The 21,382-nt window shown below is 36.4% G+C and overlaps 1 protein-coding gene across 1 annotated transcript in view; it reads right to left on the bottom strand.

The window, feature by feature from the left end:
• Window positions 1-21,382, bottom strand: part of LOC110026182 (nodal modulator 1-like) — a gene marked incomplete at its 5' end in the record, with an annotated part of 106,540 nt that overhangs the window by 52,880 nt on the left and 32,278 nt on the right. The window contains 2 exon segments of the mRNA XM_020727035.1: window positions 711-887; window positions 1,139-1,267. Coding sequence (XP_020582694.1) covers window positions 711-887; window positions 1,139-1,267 — 306 coding nt within the window.

Genomic DNA, 21,382 nt, shown 5'->3' with positions numbered 1-21,382 from the left:
GTATATTCTATTAGAGAGCCAAACACATAAAAGAGAATTGTTGCTTCAGAAAAGATGCAACTCTCTCAAAAAAATTAATAACTCCTCACACCTCCATTAAAGAATAATCAGCTGAAAATTTTGCCTAAGCTCTAGAACCTCTTCATTTTTCAATATTCAGAAAATGTTAGAACTTCTTAAGATTTATACTCCAATTAAGTGCGTTATTTTCAAAGGAAAGCAAAAAATAAAAAAAAATGGTGATCAGAAAAAATATGAAAGATTATTAAGATTTATTTTAATAGCTGAAATATATTCTATAAATTGAATATATCATCCTTATTTCTTCTTTTAGCTTCTTCCATGTTTGCATATAAATAAACAAAGTATTCGGTAAATAAGATCATTCAAATGGAATGCTCTCTGTCAACGCCAAAAGAACTAGGTTTTATGACGGTTTCTAAGCTTTTGTCTGTCATAATTGTCCTCGTATATGAAATAGGGCAAACTATTTTCCTCGTTAAGCAAACTTAAGAAAGCTATCCCTTTTCAAAATAAAAACAAAATAAACGTAGTAATTTATCATATTCACTGAAAACGAGTTAGGAAAAATCAATTTCAAAATATAAATACATTTTCTCCCAATTGAGATTGTTTCAAAGCTAAAGCGGAAGATAACAGAATCTTCATCAAATTCTAAAATCGAGCTGTTATTAAAAGGGTGCATGTACCATGATTCGATATTTCCCAGGAAAGATCTTTTGAAAAACGAAGTCACCGCTTTCATTACTCAAAGAAATCATCTTCCTCTCCTGCTCAGTTACACCAACTAATCTGGCAAGTGCCACAGAAACAGATTTGCCGCATGTCTGTTTGCAAAGTACAGATCCATGGATGTTTACCTGAGCCTGAATTCCCAAGCAGTCAGTATTCAGAAACATCGACTGCAAACCCTTTTTAATTAATTTTTTTTATTATTTTGTGTAAAAGAAACATCTAAGAGGTCCAGAAAACTGTTTAAACTTTTTAATTTTATGAAAAAAAATTAAAAAGCCTCATAACAGCTGCAACTAGAAAGTATATCAAATTTTTAAATTAAGTAAGCCGTTACTCCTCATAACAGAAGTATATCAAATTTTTAAATTAAGTAAGCCGTTACCTCGAAAAACTCAATATCAAGCAATGGAGAGTTGACCTTGATATCAATATATGGTGGAGAAAACAGAGGGCTTGAAGAAGTATCAGAACTTAATGCCAAAGCAGATAACCGGTATTCACCAGGAGGGACCTATAGTGGTGAGCAAAAGCGTTAGCATGACAAATAAATTATGGAGAACACTTCACATGCTATATACGTATAATAAAAAGCATGAGTAGACATATAGCACATGTAGAAACACGAGGAAGCACAAAAATATTACATGTATATGATTCCACTACTGATAGGTTTTTGGCGATTCCCATATATAAGTGGTAAATATGAAATATTGACATAATATTTATTCCATAGAATAGTACCTTCACAAATTTTCGTGATGATATGTATTACTCTAAAAATAGCAAAAGGTAATATTTGCTTCTCAAATTTTTATCTGATTTTTTGGGCATCCCAAAAATTATCAAAATTATTTTTGTAAAATTTTAAACATCATTTCGATTACTTGGATATATAGAAATATATTAATTTTCAAATATATTAAGTTATTTAATTAGTTTATATTTAATAAACTTTCAAAAATTTTATTAAAATCACTGAGGCAGTTATTGTTATAGTGAACTGTAGAAAATTACTGTTGCCAAACCGTAGCAATATAGAAGCACCAAACCCACTTTCCATGTCATACAATAGCAGGACGATCTTAAAAGATTAATATTAAATTTAAATATTATATTATTAGATCAAAATATATTTTCATATATAAGTATAGACAAACTATAAAACCCTTTTCCCTTGCCACGTTACCACTGCTTGGAGCGAAACAGAGCTCCGCTTCTCTCTAGTGAAGGTGTTAGAGGAAAATAAGAAAGAAATAGAGGAGAAGGATGAGGAGAAGAGATGGAATTAAAGAAGAAAGAAAGAGATGGGAAGAATGAAAATCAATTCTTATAAGGATTCGGTTTCTCCTTTTCTTTCCCACAAATTGATTTGGTTGAGAAATTATAGGTACAAAAGATTTATGAGTGGAGAAAATTTTCAGTTAAAATTATTATTTTTTGAATTTCTTAATAAAAATAATTAAATTATTGAAGTTTAAAAAAATCAATGAATTTGTAAATTTAGCTAGGTTGAAATATAGATGATGGAGAAGAAAGGGAATGAAAAAAGATAAATTTTTTAAGCAGAAAAATTTAGAAAATTTGTTCGGAAAGGAATTCAAAAACTTTGATGAAATATTCAATCTCTAAAATGAAGAGCAAATCATTAATTGATCTAACATACACAGCTGCCAATAAGTATATAAATTTATTACGTACATGCATCTAATATTTTCTTTATATTGAACACATTAATATTCTATTAGCAAGGTTTAATTCAAAGGTATATAATTACTTGTTAACGATGAATCCACAACATTTAAGAAATCAAGTTAAAATTAATTTAAAAAATTAAGAATGAAATGTTGAATCTTACATATTCAACATTATAATAGATACAAGTTCTTGCTAAGTGACAACAGCAGCAACAACAACAAAACTTTTATCCCACTAAGTGGGGTCGGCTATATAAATCCTTTTTCTCCATTGCATCCTATTTGTCCTTGCGAAGTGAAAATAAATAAAAATAATTTAGCAGGTAAAGAAGATTAATGAATTATCATGGTAATATTTCCTTTATTCTGAGCACATTAATATTCTATTAGCAAAGTTTAATTCAAAAGTATATGATTACTTGTTACTGATGAATCCAAGAAATTTAAGAAATCAAGTTAAAATTAATTGAAATGTTCTGATACATAATTAAGTATGAAATGTTAAATATTACATATAATAGGTACACTTCTTGCTAAGTGAAAATAAATACAAATAATTAGCAGCTAAAAAAGATTAATGAATTAACATGTTATTTTGTAATAAATAGGAAGACAAGGATAACAACCTGGACGGGGAAGGCAAACAAAATTCCCACAATATAAGCCAATGGAAAAATAAATAAATCTATGACTACCGATAACAAAAAATGAACGATCCAACCAGTAACAATGAACTAATGATAATTGCAATGTTGGGATGACCAAACTTTATCAACAATTATTATGACCAACAAGGTAGTCAATGACTTAAATGAATTAAAAATGTCAAAGTCAATGCAAATATTATATGAAATTTCTATAATAAAGAGCAATGTTAATAAGAAGGAAAATAAAATCAAAGCAAGTGAATTCAAATACAGAATGAACTAGAATAATGCAATAGAAACACCTGGCATTTAGCAACTGTATTAATGTTTAGCAAGTTGTAGCAGTTGATGCTTATGATACTATTTTCTTTATTTACTAAGGTACAAAAATGTCTTGTTTAATATCACTGATGTAATTAGATAGTTACAACTATAAAAATGATTGCTCATGTTAGTCATAAATCAACATGCATATTATTATTATTTCTTGAATATTTAGATCATATTTTAGAATTGTTTATCTGATTGAGCATTGAGATCATCAGATACTTAAACAGCATTTCAGGAAAAGGAAACAGACGGATCAATAGTCCAATCGTGACCTGTTGGCAGGTGTGTGTGTGTGTGTCTGTGTATGTGTTCCCAGTCACCAGATTCTGATGAGTAAAAGTCAAGATGAATATCAATGCAAACAATCATCTTCCCTATTACACTTCTAGCGGATTGGAAGAGTCAACTAGAGTGTGACATGATAAGCATCTAATAGGTTTCCCATTAGAAGAACCTTTCATCTCAGGTACTCCTCATAAACTAAAATATCATTACATCAAATAAACTCCCTAGCCAAAGAAGCTCTAGAAATGATGTCATATGATAGAATAAGTTAGCCATCTTTCATGTTTACCAACCTCACCAACCCTAAGTTAAGACCCATTTGGGGCAGCTAATTTGGTGTGGTGCGTTTTGAAAACATCGGCTGAGGTGTTTGGTTACTTCGACATTGCAGCTTATCTCAATAATCTGTTAATAATTTGTGTTAAATGCTCGTGGCCCGCATTTCTTCGTGTATGTATTACCCCGTTGCCCCTCTCAACCTCATGGCTTCCTCTCTCATGTCTCTTCTACCCTAGGTACCTCTCTGCCTCTATCGGTCACTTTTGCAAACCCTAGGTACCTCTCTGCCTCTCTCGATCACTCTCACGAGCCCTCGGTACGTCTTTCTCTCTCTCATTTCTCTCCACTACTCTCTCGCGCTTCTCTCTTTCTCCTCTTCACTTCTCTTCTTATTCGCAATTTGTTGTGAGAAGTTTGTGAATTTTGAGATTTTGTAACTTTATGATTTCTCATTTGCGATTTGTGATTTAAATTTTGTAAAAAAATAAAATGAAAAATGTGGAATGGTGTTTTTATCTCCACTAATTTTTTTGAGTGAAATTTGGAGAATAGATGAAAGAGGACGAAATGTTGAATAGGGATGACCTTCCAACATAACCTCCACTGATTTTTTTTTTGGGAATTCAAAAACATGATGAAATAGGGCGCTTGATTTGTACATAGAATTACTTTGGGTGCCCAGTATATAATTGCCTCAATTCAAAATTATATACAGTTTTTATTTTTTTGTTTGAGCGAGAATCTGAAAAATGGAAGAAAGAGGGTGCTTAATTTGTAGACAGCAATGTTTTGGGTGTCCAATATGTAATTGCCTCTAACGAAAAATATGGGATGGGGTTTTATTATTATCTTTGATGTTTCAGTGAGAATTTGAAAAATGGATGAAATAGGAGTGATTGATTTGTACATAGCATTGTTTCGGGTGTCCTGTATGTAATAGCCTCAATTCAAAGTTATGGAATGTTTTTATCATCGATGTTTGAGAGAGAATTTGAAAAATAGATGAAAGAGAGTGTTAAATTTATAGATTGCAATGTTTCGGGTGCCCTACATGTAATTGCCTCAAATGAAAAATATGAGATGGGGTTTTATTGATACGGTTGAATGCACTTGTCAATTTTTCTTCACAAGTCATAAAACCAATAGATCCTACATTTGAACGGACCGTCCAAGAGATTTCAAACGATGTATATGTCACACTTTAAGGTAATTTATCTTATTTATTATATTTGATTTTTATATAAATATTGTAATTAAGTAACCCTTCGTAATTTTTCTAGAATTGTATTGGAGCAATCGATGGAACACACGTTGATGCATGTGTTCCAAAGAATGATATCGCATTCTTCAGCCGTTGTGGGTCCCCGACCCAGAATGTCATGGCGATATGCAACTTCAACATGTGCTTCACTTTTGACTTTGGCAATTGAAAGAGCAGTGCACATGACAATCGAAATTTTAAATTTGTAACACGGAATAACAAATAAATTTCTCACATCCACCCGCAAGTTCACTTGAGACTGAGTTATTCTCCTAATTCTTTTTTCCTTCAACACTAATCATTCAATTCACATCAAATAAATATTATTTTGTCAATTTTGGGTATCCATTACAGCGATGGTATTTCAAGCACTATTTTGATACGAGATACAACATACCTTATTTTGAACGAGGCATCGATAATGCGAGGGACAAGAAACAAATATTCAACAAAAGACATTCATCCTTACGCGAAATTATTGAGAGGACTTTTGGTATTTAAAACAAGAAACTGGCAATATTTCGAGATATGACATCTTACACATTTCCCAAACAGAAACAGATTATGATTATCACGATGACTCTCCACAATTATTTTCAACGGCATCCTTCCCGCAACGATATCAACATCCGGTGGGTGGAAGAGGATCGTGAACATGTCATTGCCGAGGCATATGAGTACTTTCTTTTAGAGTTTAGGTCAACAACCAAAAATGATGTTCCCGAGACCTTTATTAAAGACGGGCAAGATGCAAGCGAGATATTAGAGTTGAGAGAACGAACTACGAATGCAACAGTTGGAATGGTTGTTAAAGAGGTTTATTGTTTATTGTATCAGTATTTTATATAGTTTATATTAATTTCCGTTCCTTGTATTTTCAATATTGATTGTTTTGATTTTTTACACAATTTGTCAGTACCTATTTTTCTTTTTACATTTCATTTAATTTGTTTTTTGTGGGTTTTAGAGGTCTATAATGAGACGTTTAACTTTAGAAATACTTCTGAGTGACCCGTTTGTCATATTGGTTGGCGTCACATATGAAATCCTAATAAAAGCAACCAAGATCCTTTATTTTTTCGATGCTATGGTTTTTGAGGTTCTTTTGGATAGACTTTTTTGGTGATGTGCATATGTGACACAAAATTTTAATAGTACGTGGGTTAAAAAGAACCAAAAACTTTTTTTTTATAAGGTCCGTTGTCTTCTTGTAATGACAGATTCGTTAGTTTATATAATGAGTTATGTGAGACCTCACAGATGCATAAAACTATAATTTAATTGCTTCTACTATCAATTTTTACTCGAGTTATCTCTAATGAGATATTTCTTAAACCATTCAGGAAAGATGAGCTTCAGGATTTCTGATATCTCCCAATGATTGCACCGCTACTGTGGACTTCAAAGTTATTTGCTGACTTCACGTTTGCCACATAACTATGGGAGACAGTTTTGCAGGTGCTCGCAGAGAATCACTAAAAACTGTGACTATTTTCAGTGGGCAGATAGGCTGGAAGATTCCATCACAGAGAATAATCGGGCATGAACAGTATCTCGAAAGGACGGCTTCACTCGAAACATTAAATTGTTGTAAGAGAATTGATAATTGATTTCATATTTTAAGCTGGCAATCTTGGCCAGATAACTAGTTTACTGAAGCTTATTGTGCTATCATTTGGCGTCCTACTATTTTTGGGTTCAAGTCTCAGAGGAGTGATTTGTTGAAAGTCATTTGTTGAAATTCATGGATTATGTTTGAAACACTTTTTCACGTGCCACTTCACGAGGCTTGTATGCCATACCTTCTATAAGAGTTTACCATCATTTATTCCTCCTTCCAATATTCTACTGCATCAATTCTACTGGTGAATGAAATACTAATATATCTTTATTGAACTTCAGTGAAGTTTTTGGACATTCAATTAAATATAAAATGTTCATTGTTGTGTATGATAAGAACAGTGTCTAACTAAGGGAACTACCTTATAGTGTTTCTTTAACTATTTAGTCAATCTCTATTGCAGAGGTAAAGCCATGCTATCAGTTTGGTGAAACACTTTTTTTTCTTTTATTTATAGATATGAAGAATTGGTGTGGCCTTAGAATGTATGATTGGAAGTATGGTAATCTCTTAGCATGAATGTTTAGTAGCCACCAATCTTGAAAATTAAATTGCATCCTAGATGGTTTAGGGAAAGGGAAGAATAATGTTTAGGTATTTTTTAAAGAGGTATTTAAAGCTGAAATAGTTTCTCTGACGTTCTAAAGTTGGAAACTAATTTCATTGTTTGATAGATCATAATTGAGTTGTAGAAAATGTGTAATCCATCATGGCAGCACTTGAGAACTTGGCATGGTCCTGTAAGCAATTGTTATATTATTATTTTTATGTTATCTTTGCACCTAACTTGTTTTGCATTGCTCTAGTATTTGGCAAGTTGGCATTGGTCCTCGCAGCATTTTTTTTTTTTTGCTTTAGGTTAGCTGTTTATGGGATATGTTGTCGTTTTCCTCTATTATGCCAGATTCTTGTATGAAGTCGGTTTGGTGTGGGTTGTGTGGGTTGCATATGTAAGCTGTCGGTTTGCTGTGGGTTGCATTTGTATGGGTAGTTGTTTATGCTGCTGGTTTTTTTATGATGTGGGTAGCTTTGTATGTTGCAAGGTTTCTATATTTTGCTGGTTTTTTATGCTTCTGGAAGTGCTTCTGGGAGGGAGTAATGTATGAATCAAAGCTTCGTATCTTCCTCTTTGGTGCTATAATAAAGTTGTTGACCGAACCACATTCAATTTTTTGTCCTTTTATACATTTTTTATGTTTCGTTAATTTTTTTTTAATTTTATTGAATATAATGCAACAATCATAAATGTTTCTCATGTTATAACTTCTGAATTATGTCATTGTTGTGTTTCATTTCTTTGTTTCATCGTAGTATGTTGTTGACCGAACCAAATTCAATTTTTTGTCCTTTTATACATTTTTTATGCTTCGTTAATTTTTTTTTTAATTTTATTGAATATAATGCAACAACCATAAATGTTTCTCATGTTATAACTTTAGTATTAACATGGCTAGTAAGCCTAAAGAACATGGTTCACCAGCACTCTGGGAAAAAGAAATCAAAATGTTGTTTTGCGACCTTTGTATAAAAGAAATAGAACTGGGCAATAGACCAACAACGTTTTTCAATAAAGAAGATTGGCAGTATATCATTAAAGTATTAACATGGCTGGTAAGCCTAAAGAACATGGTTCACCAACACTCTGGGAAAAAGAAATCAAAATGTTGTTTTGCGACATTTGTATAAAAGAAATAGAACTGGGCAATAGACCAACAACGTTTTTCAATAAAGAAGATTGGCAGTATATCATTAAAAATTTTAAAGACTCCACTGGACGGGAGTACAACATGCTACAAATGAAAAATAAATAGGATCAACTGAAAAAAGATTGAAAATTTTGAAAGTTTTTAAAACGTGGTTAAACTAGTTTGGGTTGGGATCCGGTAAAGCGAACCATTGATGCTTCGGAACAGTGGTGGGCAGACAGGCTCACGATTAGTAAATTTACTTTTTTATAATTTGCATAATATCTTTCTCTTTCAAGATTTACTGAACTGTTTTGGGTTTTTTTCCAGGTGAAGCCCGCAGCGAAAAAGTATAAAACTTGTGGGATTGAACCCGATTTGGAGGAGAAGTTAGACCTAATGTTCGGGGGTGTCGTCGCCACAGGGAAATATGCATGTGCTCCCAGCGAGGCAGGATCTGGTGAAACACAGGACAATGTTGTTGTCAGCTTATCGGATGATTCACCTAAATTCCCAAGTCCGGGTGCCACTGAGATTCAATCCACCAACCGCTCGAAGCGATCTAGGTTCGAGAGTAAAAAAAAGGTGGAGCGGGATCCGAGTAAAAAAAAGGGTGGAACTAGATGCAGGATCTGGTGAAACACAGGACAATGTTGCTGTCAGCTTATCGGATGATTCACCTAAATTCCCAAGTCCGGGTGCCACTGAGATTCAATCCACCAACCGCTCGAAGCGATCTAGGTTCGAGAGTAAAAAAAAGGTGGAGCGGGATCCGAGTAAAAAAAAGGGTGGAACTAGATATCATGTCTGATGTATTCTTCCAATAATGCCCCCATAAAGTGCAGAAAACGTCAATTAACGAGGTTGTGGCAATTTTAGAGCAGGATCCGAGTATTGCAGAGGATGATGAGCTTTACTACTTTGCTGTTGAGCTGCTTCAAGATTCAGTGCAGAGAGACTTTTCACAGCAATTGCCAAAGAGCGAAGGGTGTCGTATCTACGGCATTTTTATGAGCGCAGAAAAATTTGAATGCAGTTTTTTATTATTTGTTGTATGCTTATTTGAACAGTTTATGAGAAGACATGGTCATTTGAATTGTTGTTGATTGAGACTTTTCAGTCTAACTTATTTTTTATATATAACTGTCTTTATAAAAACTGCGAAAATCTGATCTACGATAAAAGTTCCTTAGAAGTCCATAACTCTGATCTACAATGAATGCTTGTGTTATTACTTGTCACAAGTTAAAAAATATAGTTCTTTTCCTAGTGATGACTAGTTTAATAATTTAGCTTTCTTGGTCAAAATATGTCCAGTATAAATAATTATGGACCCAAACCAAGTGCGTCGTAGAGGGAGAAACACAGCAATCAACCTGCTCGTAGAGTACTATAACACATACATCGACGTTCTCCCTGTTAAACATCATCACATTTTGGAGACAAATGGGTTGCGGAAATGCTTGCCGGGCATCCCACAATATTTCACAACATGTTCGCATGCACATGAGGTGTTTACAGATCTTTTAGCAGAATCTCATGGCCTCCATGGGTCTATGAGGATGACTGACCGTGAGGTCTTGGCGATTACTCTTTATATTATCACAGAACGAGTCAATGTGTGGTGTCATTGAACGCTTTCATCACTCATCAGAGACGATTAGCAGATACTTCTCAGTGGGTTTGAGTGCTTTGGTGAGTCTCGCCAAACAATTCATAAACCCAACAGATCCAACGTTTTCACAAACTCCAATGGAGATTCGCCACGATCGACGCTACATGTCATTCTTTAAGGTACTGATTTAAACTTATATTAATGAAATTTAACATGAATGTTGGACATTAATTAATTAATTACGAAAACTACATGTTTAGGATTGCATCGGTGCGATAGATGGAACACACGTTGATTGCATTTACCGGACGTAGTGGAACCGCAACGCAAAAATGTCATGGCCGGACGTAGTGGAACCCCAACGCAAAAATGTCATGGCAGTTTGCAACTTTAATATGTGTTTCACATTTATCATGCTTGGTTGAGAAGGTAGTGTGCATGACAGCAGAATTTTCAAGGTATGTTGCGTCACGAAATTTTTATTGTATTTTTTTTAAATGTGAAACTGAAGGTTCAACACTTTACAGGAAAGTATTATTTGGTGCATGTCGGTTATCCGTTACAGCGAGGGTATCTCAAACCCTATCCTGATATCAAATATCATATATCTGATTTTGAACGAGCAAGTAATGTTACACGAAGCAGAAAGAAGGTGTTCAACAAAAAACATTCCTCTTTGTCAGGCGTCAATATCATATACCTGATTTTGAACAAGCAAGTAATGTTACACGAAGCAGAAAGAAAGTGTTCAACAAAAAACATTCCTCTTTGTCAGGCGTCATCGAGAGGACATTTGGTGTCTGGAAGAAGAAATGGATGATATTATGTGATAAGTCTCCTAACACGTTTCCAAAACAGGTACAGATTGTGATAGCGACGATAACAATACACAATTATATTAGGTGGCACCCGTTTCGATATAACGTTGACTTCCTTAATGCCGAAGCAAATCAATAGGAAGTAGTTCAAGACTCATCTGAAAACCAAATTGTGGCACCCGTCTTGATATGACGTTGACTTCCTTAATGCCGAAGCAAATCAACAGGAAGTAGTTCAAGACTCATCTGAAAACCAAATTGGTAGTTCTATGTTACGAGATGACTGCGAACAATCAACTATTTGCACTAACGAAGGGGAATGTGCAAATGAAATGGCGGTCATTCGAGAAAAGATTACTAATACGTTGATTAATATGTGATTGATTTGTAATTTGTTAGAAAGACAAAATAATTGTAACTTATGGTTATTCGGCGATAGAAGTTACTTTATGTGCCCTGATGATGTAATAAATTACTTTATTAAGGCTTAAAACAATTTATAAATGGTTATGGAAGATTATTTTACAGATCTAACACATAATAGTATATTTGCGGATAATTAGCAATTTGGAGCATTTATTTGCAATTAGCAAATTGGAGCATTTATTTCCATTTAGCTCGAAGCTATTTTGATTACAATGTCCTATATGATGTTAAAAAATTGAGTGTTATCCAAGAAAATATGAAAGTTTAGGTGTCTATATGTTGAGACAAGAATTATGTGGTATTTATGTAAATGCCCTAAGTTATATCAACATTTTAAGAATTCAAAAGAGAGAATTAGCATAACGTGAGATTCTTTAAATGTACCAAAAATTGATTAAAATTCAAAATCATATAATATATATTTAAATTTCTTACTCAAAATCATAATATATATATATATATACTAAATACTTAAATTTACACCATAATTATAGTTAGTTTTATATATTCACATATATTAATCAATTTAATATATAAATATATAAATTTATGAACAGTTTAAACAAACAGGGGCAATTTGATCATTTTTTCAGAAACAACTACCCCACAGCTGCTTTCACACAGTTGCACCAAACAGGCTGCTAGCTTCACCGCAGCAGCTTCCTGGGACAGCGCAACTGCCGCTGAAAAACTGAGAAGCTGCAGCTGCGCCAAACAGACCCTTAGATTCATTTATTAGTTTTTGGTTATTGACCTAATATCAACCTTCAGCCTTTTAAATTTAAGTCTGAAAATTTTCTGTTTTAAATAATTTTTTTTTATTTTTTAGTGCTCAAATGAAATTAGTGTCATTGCCAAGTCCCAAGTCTCGAATACAAAAAGTAGAGGATTGTGTTAGGAAGTCGATAACCAATATAAAATTTTGTCAAAAAATTATGGCATTAATCTTTTAAATCTTTATGTCATTACTAGGGTGTCCCCTAAAAGTGAGGCACTATATGATCTGATTACAGTGAAAAGCATGCAAAGGCTATTGCACTGGCGTCCGAGTATAGTGTTAAATAAGGTTTCTCACACTATAGGTGGATGCATACAAAGAAGTTAGTCCATGAAACTAATATAGGATATGAACTTAAAATATATGTGAATTTTGAATAATTTTCTTCTCAATGAATACATAGATAATTCACCTATAAATAGGCATCTATGGATATATTGTTGAATTAAATTAGAACTTCATGTCAAGCGTACTCCGTAGAGTACTCCAAAAGCAGCTCAAAGTTGGCCCATTCCTCATTAAAGCGAGGACAAATTGAACCTCCCCTAATGGCGGCAGTCTTGGTGGTAAGCTGCAATCGGGATATCATGAAAATTTATCTGTAGTGGTTGCCCTGTGTCTAATATTGGCTATTTAATCTCACTACCTCTTAACATCACCAAAATTGATATTCATGAATAAGTAAAGTGTTTTTAAGCCCATCATGTTGAGCCATACAATCACTCTGCAACGATGTCCCCAACAGAATGTGAAAAGGCATCCATGGGTACAACATTACACCACACCTGATCATGTAACTAATCCCTCGTAGAAAATACTATAAGACATCTGTAAATGCTAACCCTTTTCCCCTTCTTCAACCAAGTCAAAGAATATGATTGGGAGTGTCCCTGAGTAACTAGACTCAACTATTTGATACCTTTAGTCCATTATTTGGTTAGTAGATTGGTTTAATCAACTTTTGTTTATTTTAGAATGAGGTCCTATTGCCTAGTATTCTTACCAAATAAACATTGCAACAAGTTTTTGAGATAGAAATGAGACTAAGGTAAGAGAATAACTAGCATTTTGTTGCTACTTTTATTTTGCTTCCTAATCAAATCATGCTTTTTAAATTAGTCCTCTGATCTCAATGGTGTGTTTATCTGCCTCCTAGTTAATTATGTTTTAGTGGAAATCAGGATTAGCACTAATAGATTAATGGAAGATTATCCACATACCACCTCAAAAGGACTTTAGTTCATTATTTGGTCAGTAGATCAGTTGTAAACAATTTTCGCTCAGGTTACAATGAGGCTCTATTGCTTAATATTCTTACCAACTAAACACAGCAACGAGTTTTGAGATAGAAACCCATGATCATTATTTGACCATCTATTGTTGGGTGAGCACTTGTGCTAAATTAAACTTGGTTTTAAATTTCCATAATATTTCCTCCAAAAGTGACCCAAAATTGGGCATTACACTAAACTAAAATTGCTGTCATAATTCATACTTAAATTTATACTTAAATCTATCCAAGGCACTTAAGAACTAGAAGAGTTTATAAGACAGTTCATTGGATTGCTAATTTGGTGGAATTGCAAATCCAACATCTCTTAAAAAGTCGTCCAACATATTTTTCAAAAAAAAAAAAATATTTTCTTGCACTAGGTTTGTCGTCTTGTTTCGTAAACCTCTCCCATGACTCCTGCAGTATAACATCTTGCAGCAAACACAAAGAAGAAAACATGTTTTTAAAAACGATCCATCTTAAAGTGAAGTGCTGAAAAACACATTCTTGACATCGCTACTTGATACGCCGCTAATAAATTTTCATCATCTGGCACGAATCTCAAGACATGACACAGATCTCGAGGTAACCTTTTGAGCAAGAAACATTCAAACTTCAATTAAATATCACCTAGAGCTCCGATTTTAGTAAAATTATAGTCAAACTAATCGACTCGATGAGACAGACGTAATAATATCAAAGTTAGTCCAATCTGAGTCGAATCAAGCCCAGATCAAGTGATTAAATCATTCTTAGAAAATTTCAGGACACATTTGAAGGATCAAACGAATGTCGAATTCAGTGAGTTCATAGTCAAATCGAGCGTCTCGACAAGAAGAATCCAACGAGCTCAAGATTGCTCAATTCTGGCATCGTTAAGACACTCAAATAATTGCTAAATTTTGGCATCGTTGAGGCACTCAAATATCCAACAAACGTCATCCCATCGAGGGAAGCTCTCCGAACCGTCTGATGAAAATGGTTCATATTCCTGCATTAATCGCACTCAAAACACTATAAATAGAGACTCACTCATCACATGAAAGATACTTGAGAGAGAACTTGAGGCTTTGAGAAGGAGTTCAAGACCAACATTATCTCTTATCTCTGCCACCACCAACCTCTGTCGACCACCGCTGACTTCTGTCGACCACCTATTGTCTGCGACCACTGCCGAACTCTGTCAAGCACCACCGACCGTCATCGATCGTCGTTGACTACCGTCGACCACCGCCGACCTCTATCGATCACTACCAACTAGACGTCGTCAGTCGACATTGTACCTTGGAAAATCTAGTAACACTTTCTCGTCTGTGAGATAAGGGGTCTCTGCAATCATCGACTTATAGTGACTTTTTTATAACTGTGTCAGGCCTCTTGGTTTTTTTCCTTTACGATATTTCCACGTAAAAACTTCCGATGTCATCACAGGTTGATTCATTTTCATCGGAGTGTATATTGAATCCTCGCGCAACACTAAGACGATAATTCGTTACTCTACCGCTGCGAATTTTCTAACACGCATTAGTTTGGGGTCATCTGTGGGAAACTCTCAATCCCACCACTAAAGTACTTGCATTATTTTCTACATGAACACTAGGCAAAATATTCGGGACAACGAGGCAGCTTGCTTTAACACCCATTGTTCCAGGGAACATTCACAAAGTCAAGGGCGACATGTTTCTTCATCTTCCCGCCCTGAAAGACATTATCCAACCAACGAGGGGGTTTTGTGTCCTTCTATGGAAGAACGAATGCGTAAAATAGAGAAGTCTCAACTGGAGATCATACAATTTCTACGAGGGACCCAACAACCACTGTTCACACCAATGAACAAAAATCGTTTACCATTAAATCCGCAACCTACAAAAAACATACTGCCCGAAGAAAATCGTACCGGCTCCCCTGCTCAAGAAGGAACAGTTCCATTGTTAGGGCATGATGCTAAACTCCTAGACACCGCAAGCTCCACTCATCCATCTCATGCAACTCCCCTGGCACCAACACACCTTGCTACCATTCCAGATGATGTCATCTGTAACGAACTACGTCGCCTCGTCCGAGAAGAGTTCCCCTTAAAGAAAAAACATCGCTTCCACACTCAGCATAACATCCTTGAATCCTCTCCTTTGGCGAATGTGGTCCTCCAACACCCTATTCCAACAGGCTTCAAGCTCGTAACGAACTACATTGCCTCGTCCGAGAAGAGTTCCCCTTAGAGAAAAAACATCGCCTCCACACTCAGCATAACATCCTTGAATCCTCTCATTTGGCGAATGCGGTCCTCCAACACCCTATTCCAACAGGCTTCAAGCTGTCAAACATTGACGCATATGAAAGGATAACTGACCCTTATGAACATATTCATCATTATCGAACCATTATGCACATTCAACACGCCTCTGACGCACTTCTATGTCAGGTGTTCCCAGCCACTCTTAAGGGACAAGCTCGAACTTGTTTTTACTCTCTATTTGTGAGCTCTATAAACACATCTAACGAGCTTGTCAGATTGTTTGTGGCGCCTCTGACGCACTTCTATGTCAGGTGTTCCCATCCACTCTTAAGGGACAAGCTCGAACTTGTTTTTACTCTCTATTTGTGAGCTCTATAAACACATCTAACGAGCTTGTCAGATTGTTTGTGGAGTAGTTCACAACAAATCGATGAATCATCAAAGATTCATCCCATCTCTCAGGAATTCGTCAAAGTGAAGAAGAGTCGCTGAAAAACTACTTTCGCGGGTTTTCTACTGAAGCGCGTCAAATTCTGGAAGTAGATCCAGAGTTACTTATGGGGATTTTCCGTCGGGGGCTCCATTCAGGACCCTTCTACTCATTACTGATGCGAGAAACAGTTCGTTCTTATGCTAATCTTGTCCACCGTGTTGAGACTAAAATCACTGCAGACGAGTCCATCAATGCACATAAGGAACAATTTAAGAAATTTGGAGGAGAAAGCGCAAAAGTAACTCCAAAAGTAACTCCATAGACAATAATCAATCTTCGCAATGGAGAAAGTCTGAACAATCAAAAAATTGTGACTTCCTCCTTCAACCTGCGGGCCAATGAACCAAAGATCAACCCAAGAAAGAGTATACACCACTCAACACGTCACGTGCAAACATATTGATGGCCATCAAAAATGAGCAAGTTGTTAAGTGGTCTCACCCCCTAAAACCTAGCTCGGAAAATCAAGAACAATATTGTCATTTTCATCGAAGTCGTGGCTACATCACTGAGGCATGTAAGCTCCTCAAGGAAGAAATTGAAAGGTTGATTCAACAGAGATATCTTGATCGATTTATACAAAACAAACTAGTTGGTAGCGATAATGCTCATACTGGGAGGCAACAAACACAGGAAACAACATGGAAGTCACCCAGTCGTGGGCAAAAGCCAAACAATTACAGGAGGACCATTGTTGAATGATCAAGTTCTTATCATTGTCCTTATTATTGTACCTGGTGAACCATTGCAGAAGAAATTGCACCTCGAGCCTATCACTTTTGATGATTTTGACTTGGAAGTTCGAGTCCCCCATCAAGATCCTCTCGTCATTAGCGCAACAATTGGAGAGCCCTGTTATAATGTACAGAGGATCCTGATCGACAATGGGAGCTCTGTCAATGTCTTGTTCTATTCAACTTTCCTTAATTTCGGATTGATATGAGAAAGACTTCAGTCTGCATCCGGACAATTATATGGTTTTGATAATCGGCCAATGAGAGTCGAGGGAATAATAAATCTCCCTGTTGTCTTGGGAGATTTTCCTCGACAGATAACCCACTCAGTCCAATTCGTCATTGTCAAATCAGAATCGGCATATAATGCCATCTTCGGTCATTGTAAAATCAAAATCGGCATATAATGTCATCTTCGGGAGACCACTACAATCAATCTTTGGCATCGTGACTTCTGTAACACACTTGAAGATCACGTTTCCAACCCTAGCAGAAATCGGCATCGTGCGAGGTGATCAACAAACAGCACAATCATGCTATCTCAAACAAGCTTAGTCACGCCCGTCAATGACACTTAGCATCGAGAACTTCGATCTTCAAGATCAAGATGTATCTCAACGGGTATCTCCCGTGGAAGATTTAGTTCAAATCCCAATTTCTGACGAACATCCCTCGAAAACTGTGCAGCTTGCTTCCCTACTCTCCGATGAGCAAAAATCAGAGTATGTAGATCTTCTCCGAAGGAACAAAGATATTTTTGCATGGACTCCAGCCGACATGTCTGGAGTTGACCCAGAAATAATCATGCACTCTTTAAAGGTAGACTCGGCCTTTAAACCGGTCATCCATAAGAAGCGCAATTTTGCCTCAAACCGCTTACAAGCTATTGAATAAGAAGTCAAAAAGCTTATTGAAGCAAAGTTGATATGAGGATTACATCATCCTGCATGGCTAGCCAATATCGTCATGGTGAAAAAAGCTAATGGTTCATGAAGAATGTGTATCGAATATACAGACCTCAACAAAGCTTGCCCGAATGATAGTTTTCCCCTCCCGCGCATATCGATCAACTCGTCGATGTCACGCTAGACATCAAATGCTAAGTTTTATGGATGCATACTCAAGATAGAATCAAATAAAGATGAACCCAATGGACGAGGAGGCCACCTCTTTTCAAACAGATAAGGGCTTATACTGTTATCAGGTTATGTCATTCGGGTTAAAAAACATTGTTGCAACTTATCAACGAATCAAGAACATGGTATTCAAAAACCTTCTCGGGCGTACAATGAAGGTTTATGTTGATGACATGTTAGTAAGAAGCCTGGAAGCATCCAACACATTTCTCATCTGGAGGAGTTTTTCCAACTTCTTCGTCAATATAATTTACGACTTAACCTGACAAAATGTGTTTTCGGAGTCACATCAGGAAAGTTTCTGGGATTCATGGTTACCCATCGTAGAATTGAAGCAAACTCATAAAAAATCAGGGCATGGATATATATGGTGCCCCCAAGGAACATCAAGGAGATTCAACGCTTGAATGAGCGTATAGTCACTCTATCTCGTTTCTTAGCTCGTTTTGGGGATAAATATTTCTCATTCTTCAAGAAACTTAGAGGTGCTCGGAACACTGATTTTCAGTGGAAAGATGACTGTCAACAAGATGATTGTCAACTTGCTTTTGAGCAACTCAAGACATATTTGGCTTCACCGCCTCTCCTCTCAAAGTTTGTTCAAGAAGAGATGTTATATATCTATTTGGCTACCTCATGCAATAAGCTTCGCGCTTGTCAGGATAGAAAACTCAGTCGAGAAAACAGCATACTACGTTAGCAAAGTTCTCTCTGATATAGAAAGTCGCTATCCGATGGCGGACAAGACTGTGCTAACCTTGGTATTCTCAGCAATGAGACTTCGTCCATACTTCCAGGCTCACACTATTGGCGTTTGCATGCAATACCCTTTGAAGGTTATCCTACAAAAACCAAAAACATCGAAAAGATTAGTTAAATGATCAGTAAATTTTGGGAAATTTGACATCCACTATTTATCACGACCAAACATCAAATCACAAGTGTTGGCCAACTTTGTGGTCACCTCAGTGGATACTATACGTAGACGGAGCATATGGAAACTCAGAAGCTGGTACAGGAATACTACACATCTCCCAAAAAAAGATATTTTGGAGTATGGACTTCATTTGAGGTTCCAACCGCCAATAATATTGTTGAATATGAAGCACTTGTCGAATTAAAGCTTGTCATCAACTGTGTAGTACGAAACATGATTATCTACACTGATTCTCAACTCATTGCATCCCAAGTAGAAGGAGAATTTGACGCTCATAAATCAAACTGGTGCAGTATCTCTGTCTGGTAAAAATACTTCTCACCCAAATTGAAACATGTCAACTCATTCATATACTTTGGGAGCATAACACCCGAGTTGATGCCCTCTCCAAGCGTGCAACTTCAACAATTGGAGATCTTTATAAAAGAAGAAATATTGAGGAGATAAATTTTTCTAACATTCATGGCCCATGGGAGATAATGTCTATAGATGACCCAAGCGAGCCATCTTGGATGGATCCCATCATCTCCTTCATCTGAGACGGAACACTGTCAGATGATGTTACTACATCAATTCGCATTCGACGTATGTCTGCCAACTTCATCCTTATAGGGGATGAACTGTACAAGAAGGTATTTTTAGATTCATTTCTCAAGTGTCTTCCTCCATCTGAAGCTGATTACGATGGGAAGTTCATTCCAGAATACGTGGGGAGCATCTTGGTGGCAGAGCACTTGCTCTTAAAATAATGAGACAAGGCTTCTACTGGCCCACAATCAAGCAAGATGCATTAGAGTTTGTGCAAAAATGAAAGAATTGTCAACTACACTTCAATGTTACATATGCACTGTCAGTGGAACTCATTTCTTTTCTAAGTCCTTTATCTTTCGCCTAATGAGTTGTAGATATCATGGGTGATTCCTGATAGCTACTAGACAACGAAAATTCATCATTTTAGTTGTCGACTACTTCACCAAATGGGTAGAAGCAGAGCCGCTTACCAAGATCACAGAAGCAAATGCCAAACAATTTGTATGGAAAAATATCATCTGCCGCTTTGGGCTCCCCGTGAAGATTAACGAAAATTATGACTGATAATGTGACTCAATTCACTGGATCACATCATTCTGCAAGGATTTTCACATTTAATTGGTGCACACTGCCAAGGCGCATCCCCAAACAAATAGACAGACAGAAGTGACAAATCGGACGGTGTTCAAGGGGTTGAAGACTCGTCTTGAGAAGGCTCAGGGGCAGTGGGTAGAAGAGCTACACAACATCCTTTGGGTCTATCGCACAACAACGCGTACTCCAACCGGGGAAACTCCATATAACTTGTGTTTCGGCACTGAGGCTGGTATTCCGGGTGGGATAAACCCGCGAGTTAAGACTTTCTACTCAAATAGCAACGAGGAAATGCTCTGACAACATTTGGATCTCCTCCCAGAAACACGCGATGTGGCCCATCTTAGAGCTGCTTCCTACCGCCAAACAGTTGCTCGCCACTTCAACCGGAGAGTCAAGCTTCAACCTATCTCGATGACCTGGTCTTCTGTGGTATTGAAGCTGCCGGTCATTTTCCCCAACGCAACAAACTATCACCTCTGAGAAGGCCCATATATCGTGGTTGTCATGATCAAGTCTAGAATCTTCAAGCTCAAGAGTTCAGATGGGAAAATATTGCCTCGGACTTGGAATGCATAAAATCTTCGCAAGTACTGCCAGTAACACCCAGTCGTGCAGTCTACATATGTTATTACATCGCAACACATGTACAATCAATGTATCTTAAATATTATTCACTTATTTTCCTATACATAAAGGATATCTTTAGATAGTATAATGGCTCATCCACGAGTCACTTCATACTCTCGACCCGAGAAATACACAACTTCGGATGTATCTTAGTCAGAGCACGATCAAACCCAGGGGAAATTGATCTGACCTCTTTCATATGAGTTAACATCGTCGAGTTTTACTCTGATAAACAACTCTAGATAGATTAACAGTCCTTGGTGGGCTACACCTAACCCCTTCCACACAGGTTTGTAAGTTAGTACTGCTCCGACAAACAACCTCGGATGGGTTAATAAGTCCTCGGTGGACTTCGATTGGCTCATCTTAAGCATGTTAACATCATCGAGTAACACTCTGATGCATAGCCTCGGAAAAGCTAAAGGTCGTTGGCAATTTATCCACCTGATAACCTTGTTACATAGTAGAATTTCTAAATGACATTAGATATCCACTGTGACATTTAAAAAACAAAAAAAAAAGTCATGAATCCTTCTTCGGTGAACCATTTTTACCACTCAATATCGAGTACACAATCCGCGATGCTTCGCCACCACCCGTTGCCTCGCCGCAACGAATCGCCG

Source organism: Phalaenopsis equestris, unplaced genomic scaffold, assembly GCF_001263595.1.
Source record: "Phalaenopsis equestris unplaced genomic scaffold, ASM126359v1 Scaffold000356, whole genome shotgun sequence".
Lineage (NCBI taxonomy): Eukaryota > Viridiplantae > Streptophyta > Magnoliopsida > Asparagales > Orchidaceae > Phalaenopsis > Phalaenopsis equestris.
The sequence above is the reverse complement of the archived record's forward strand: the minus strand, read 5'-3'. Positions and strand labels throughout refer to the sequence as shown.